The following is a 6239-nucleotide window of genomic DNA, read 5'->3' as shown; positions in this document are numbered from 1 at the left end:
AAGGATGGGTGTGTCTAGCGCACGGGACCATCGGATTTGTTGGTGAGGATTTTGGCTAAGAGAGTGAGGGAAATAGTCTTCGTTGTTAATTGGTTAAACAAAGGGTCTTAACCGCCCTCGAGAGAAAGTGGTTAGTGGGAGGAAAGTTGCAGCATACGTGAGAAAAACTAACTTTCCCTTGTCAAGCCGTGGTAGACAATAGTCTTTAGAAATTCTTCGGAAACAGACGTTTGTTTGGTTTGAAAGACCTCTACTAGGAAATTCCTGAGATTTATGGAAGATACTCGAGACTAGTGAGGGTACGCAGTGAGTATCCGAAGACATCTGGTTGCCATATTGCCCGCGGTGTGTTGCCTGGGCTAGGTAGAGGGTTACACGACGTAAGAAATTTGTTTACAAGTTTACGCAGCGTAGGAAATTCGCAAACGCACTGTGGTGGCCGGACTGTTCCCAGATAAATCGTAATAAAAATAGCCATATTCACATAAAAACCGCATATGCATTACGAATTTATGAGCTGTTAAGGGGGGGGGGTAAGGTTAAAAAATTTTTTTTGCATTTTTTTTATTTCTTTAATTGAATGCATAGCATCTTAAGAATATTGTGTCAAAATTTCAAGTCGATTGGAGCATAATTGACGAAGTTACGAGTATTTTTATACATGTCGGATGATATTACCTACTCCACCCGAGCGTGCTATTGTTACTTCGCAGACATTTTTTTCTCTATATAATACCTAATCTTACCCCCAGATCTATTTATAGTACTTAACGACTTAAGTGCAAATCTCTTTATACCTGTACTGTATATTTTGTCAGTGTAGAGTAAAAGATTTAGTGTAGAAGTAAATATTCCATTTTCATTAAGTTTTGTGTTAAATTATTACTAAAGTGCCTAAAAAAGTTACTAGATCTGATAGACAATCAACTGGTTCGAGATTATATCGACCTAGAAAAATTGTACCTCCGCATAAACGTAAATACGAAGGCACTTCAACAAATAGCGCGTCAGCTGAAAAAATTAAAGTGACTGTTGGAGATCAAATTACGAAAGATCATGAAAAATATTATAGGATAATTGATTTTTTATTAGTGTTTTCAACAATTGCTACGCTAGTGAAGAGGTAAACCGATAAAATTCGCTTATGAACGTTTTATACCAGATTATTTAGTGTTCAAAACTTTAAAGCATTTTCCCCACAACTCACGTTTTCAAAGTCGGCGCCCCCAATTACTTCAAAACTACTACACCAATGCTTTTAAAATTTTGAAAACTACTTCTCTACATAATTTGCGAGGTAACGCTATAGAGTTTTTTCAAATTCGTTAATTATTTTTATTTTAAAATGACAAATTAGCCGAAAATTTTCGCACAAAATCGCGTTTTTCCCTTCAAAGTGTTCCAAAAAAGTGAAAAATTGAAATTTCGAAAAAATCAATACAGCGTTACCTGGGCAAAACTGTTACCTAACAAATGAACTTTAACTTTTTGATTTCTGATGATCCAGCACCAAGCTCTGAGGGGCACCGCAATTATACTTTTTTCTGAGACACGTCCGAATAATTGCTGCCATTGCCGTATTTTTTAATATTTCGCCGTGAAAATTTTATACAATATTGTTCGAATGTCATACTTTAATGAACTGTTGGTTTTAGAAAATAAATTTTAACTGTATCGTCAGAAAATATTCACAAAGACATGCCTTTTTTTGTACGAATTAACCTTACCCCCCCCCCTTAATAAACGTGGCAATTCTTATATGAACAACATACAATTTCCGTACAAACCATTGATCACTGTACATTGCGATATTCACATACATACACATGAAATGAAAACCAATATGATATTTAAATTTAACTTAAATAAAAAACTATCTACTACTTATTATGTGAAATAATATTTTATCCAGCATGAATGTCACATCTAGTTTCTATTTCGTTGAATATATCATATATTTTAACGCCGACTGGTCAAGCAACTACGAGCAAACATGAGCAAACAACTTGAGAACCAAAGTGAGCCTTTAGAGCAAATGAAGCATTCTTAAAAAAGTTTTACTTTAGAACTATCTTATTTTAAAATATATTTATTTTCTATCATCATTGTTTATTGCTCAGTAGACTTTTCAATGATAAATTATTATTGTATATTATTGTCAACGAATAACTGTCTCGCAACTTTTGTTTGGTGGAGGATGATAGAGGATTTTGACATTATAATGTTGTTCTTATAATGCAAAAATGTTCATATTCAGTGAGCAGATGAATTGCTTACAGTTCTGAAATCATATGCGTATAAATAACTGCATTCTTATTAAAATATTATAGAAAAAACAAGCAATGTCATAAATGGATTTATTTAGCAAGGAGACGAGTGAAGAGACAAAATGAAAAGGATGATGAATCCCTTGTTCATAAAATTGTATTTATATTCCATAGGTTTAAACAGAAGAAATTACGTTCAAATAGTCAGTACACGACACAGTATATTATCCATAGTAAGATCGTTATACCGGACATTTTGGTGATCTGACGTATCCAGTACAACCTGAAATCAACGAAAATATATGTATTTATATTAATTCCTAATTTTTTTACACGAAGATACTTTTATATCCACCTTGATAGCCGTTGTCGGGCTGTTGACTTAAAGTCTTGTTTCAAAATAAATTTCTTAATCCCCACCTGGTACATTGCAACATACTTCTCCAAATCCACACCCCGTAAATCCAGTTTCACCATATCGCTGTCGTTCAACATTTTCACCTTCCTCGCCAAGTCGGAACAGTTATCCCTTTGGAAGTTCCATTCGTGCATGGTGAAAAATGCAAACGATGCGGCAAGCTTATTGCCATTTCTGAGAAGTTTCATCACTCTGAAATAACATTTTAAATTATTATTATAGATGAAAACAATGATTATTCCAGAAAGATTTTTCTCGTTATTCAAGGGTCGATAGAATACTCACATTGGTTTACTACCTCGAAGTCTTAAAAATATATCCATGCCGAACGCAAGAAAAACACGCGGAATTACACTCAGAACGTTGTAAATATATCTATTAGCTACGACTGAACAACGTGGGTACCATAGCGTATCGTTTAGTGGGGTTTCTATGCTATATTTTACCATAGCGTCTATCATCGCACCAAACCTTGTAAATTGGAACATTTACATTATTACAATTAATGGAATTACGCGCAAAGTAAAGTTTATTATTATCCGAGTATCTCAGGAACTATTATGCAATTTCAATAAATATTATTTATATTACTATTTTTCTAAATTGAACTATTGGGAGCAAAAGTGGACTTTTGTGCTCTTCATTTGTTTGCGCTTTCATTGTCCACGTTATTTAAATAAACTGAAACTTTTGGAATACTCTAACAATCGAATTACATTAGTTCGTAAAAAATTCGCAATAAATATTACTTAAAAGGGTATGCGTTACTCGTGCAGTTGTATACTTTAACTTCGTGATCACGATGCAGCGTGACATGCCATGCAATACATATTATCGTGTCGACTACGAAATCGACAGGCACCACATCCAATCTTGTATCTCTCCTACCCCGTACCGCCGTTACACATCCTCTGCCGACTAGCAGAAAGGTACCTGGTAATATTAAATTGGTTTAGAAATTATTCGCGATTTTGTATTAGCAGAAATGTACCGTTAAATAGATTGGTAAGAATTCTCGGTATTGTGAGCAACAACAAATTTGAACTATAATAATGATGATCTAGTGGTAAGCCTCTCATTTAGCCTCTAACAAACTAACCAATTAATTCTACTTATGTGAAATGTAAGGAGTACTGAACAATTATCACTGAAAAAGATTTATGTAAATACCTGTAACTGCAGAAATATTCTGTATCCAACCAGGACATGGTTCTTCCAAAGAGGCACCAATTACGCTTGGCCGCACTATCGCAACTGGCAGATCTTTACACTTGCTTGCTACAATCTGCTCTGCTAAATTCTTACTGAATGTGTACGTGTTTGGATATGTTTTTAAAATCCCATTTTCTATTAGATTAATGGACGTTTTGTCTAATTTGTCACAGATATCGATTACCTCTGAAGGACTCAAGCTCGTGCTGCAAAGTCAGTAATAAGTGCACATATTCTTCACGTTATAATTACAAATATAATATTCTTAAACCATGGAACAACGTTTGCGTATAACTTATTCTTACGTATAAACTTTTTCCCCAATCTCACTTAGATTCACATTACTATAAGCTGTACTGACGTGGACGAAGCTAATTGGATGCCTCAGTTCGTTCCAAAGTTCGATAACACGAGCAGTACCTTTCGTATTCACATTAATAGCCACGTGTAACGGTTCGTTGAATCTCACAGTGGCCGCGGCGTGAAACACTATGTTTACTTTCTCTAACAACAGATTTCTATCTTCTCGCGAAAGACCTAAGTCCGGCAGACTCGCGTCACCTTTCATGGGATAAACTCTGCCGAGAGCTGAGGGGTGTTTTCCTTTGATGTCATCGTAAATCTGAAGACGAAAAATTACCAGGAAAGAAAGTTAATCAATTTGGCTCCTGACTGCCTTAAACATTGAAAGGAACAAGAATATATTTACGAACGGGATCATCTATGAGCTTCTTAAATCGTTGTTCTATCGTTTCGTTAGTTTTAGGACGAATTAATATAAAAATGACAGCGATGCGTGGACATATGCGGATAAGTTTTTCCAGGAGACCTTTCCCAACGAAACCGGTTGCTCCAGTCACAAGGATCCCACAACCGGCGTAGAATTCCTCGAGAGAACTCGTCTTATTCAGTCCTTTATTGATTCCATTTTCATTTGTTTCTTTATTGACTGTATCCATGTTTCAGGATCTTCACACTTGAAGTCCCTATATTTGCCATAGATTAACATTCCCAACAATTAGTAAGTGGAAAAATGCTTTAAATGATATAGAAAATTGGTTATAGTTGATATCTTTTTATGGATTACTTTTTAAAGAAGTCTACGGATAATCTTTGCAAAGAGAAACATAATTCAATAATTATGGTTTCGTTTTGCAGAATGAAACAATTAAATAACGATAATAATTGAATAATTTTGGTAGATTTTCACCAAAAAAGAGGTATTAATTTGCATTATTATCTATTACTCCATGAAACAATACCTTTTTTAATCCTTCGGGTAATAGTTGAAACAATATTTATGTAGTTTCCTTTGCCTTTTTCATTTTTTATTTTAGGTGTATGTATGTGAATATTGTAATATGTAGTGGTCAGTGATTTGTGTGGAAAATGTTTGTGGTTTATGCAAAACAGTATTCGATCATATTTAGTAGCACCTGAAGAATGCTTGTTGCGCATGTGATTTTTCTGTCACCATTCGTGAACGCGTGCGTACTTGAAATCTGTATAAACATATTTTATATGTGCTTCGCATTCATTATTTATTTATGTGCCGTTATAGATTTCTATGAGTAAACGGGTTTAATCTATAATTGATGATTTTTCTTAGAAAACGTCGCGCCGGATAGTTTGCATCTCGGAACGTCATAGTCTTCTTCTTTACGATTTGCACGAGGTAAGCTGTTGTCCATCTATCGTTCGTGTGAAAACAAGTGAAAACAAAGCGCAATTATCTTATTCTCCATTTTCATCTTAGTTTAACTTCAAGAATGTGCTATATTTTATATTATCATGATTGTGCATATTATATTGCATTACGTTCTACGTCTTCTAGTTTTGTAATTTGTTTTCTGCGTGATCTTTACAATACCAAGCCTTCTATTTCAGAAATTGCTCTTTTATAGAAATTTGATACGTTAAATACTGTACACATATATATGTCGGAGATGAAAGGACACCGAGTCATTTCCTTTGGAACTTTGGGAAAATCTCCTAACATTATAATCTAGATTCTAATCATAGCCGTAATTTTCGTAAAAGCAATTTTCGTCATTCAATCCGATTGTATTTTTTTTTTTTTTTGTTTGGTTGTTTACATTCACAATTTGTTCGATTTGGACATTTGTTAGAATTTTTTGACTGATTGATTATCATGTGGATGGCTACCCCCAGTGGGGTACCATCTTCGTGTTTGTTAGGTTATATCCTTTGTGAGATCTGTTGGGTGTTTCCTGTTTAGTCTTCTTTCTATGCTTCATGGGTTGATCGTTTCCGCTGCCAGCCGGTTCGAGTGCGTTGTTATTCTTTCTCTATACCTTCTTGCGCATCTGCTAATCTCTTCC

General features: G+C 34.6%; 1 protein-coding gene across 2 annotated transcripts; it reads right to left on the bottom strand.

The window, feature by feature from the left end:
• Positions 1-2337: 2337 nt before the first annotated feature.
• On the bottom strand, positions 2338-4927 carry LOC100745716 (putative fatty acyl-CoA reductase CG5065). Of its 2 annotated transcripts, none has more exons than XM_012385982.3 (7): positions 4611-4927; positions 4203-4519; positions 3856-4103; positions 3435-3618; positions 2971-3156; positions 2623-2877; positions 2338-2550 (listed from the first exon to the last, which is right to left on the bottom strand). In XM_012385982.3, exons 1-7 carry the CDS (start codon positions 4854-4856, stop codon positions 2472-2474), a joined length of 1515 nt encoding a protein of 504 aa, XP_012241405.1. In that variant the 5' UTR covers positions 4857-4927; the 3' UTR covers positions 2338-2471. The 2 variants fall into 2 exon arrangements, with proteins under 2 accessions (XP_012241405.1, XP_033176813.1); XM_033320922.1 differs by having other exon boundaries at positions 4727-4765.
• Positions 4928-6239: the final 1312 nt, after the last annotated feature.

This window comes from Bombus impatiens, unplaced genomic scaffold (genome assembly GCF_000188095.3).
Source record: "Bombus impatiens unplaced genomic scaffold, BIMP_2.2 scf_0025, whole genome shotgun sequence".
Taxonomy (NCBI): Eukaryota; Metazoa; Arthropoda; class Insecta; order Hymenoptera; family Apidae; genus Bombus; species Bombus impatiens.
Note: the sequence above shows the minus strand (reverse complement) of the source record. Positions and strands in the feature narration are given on the sequence as shown.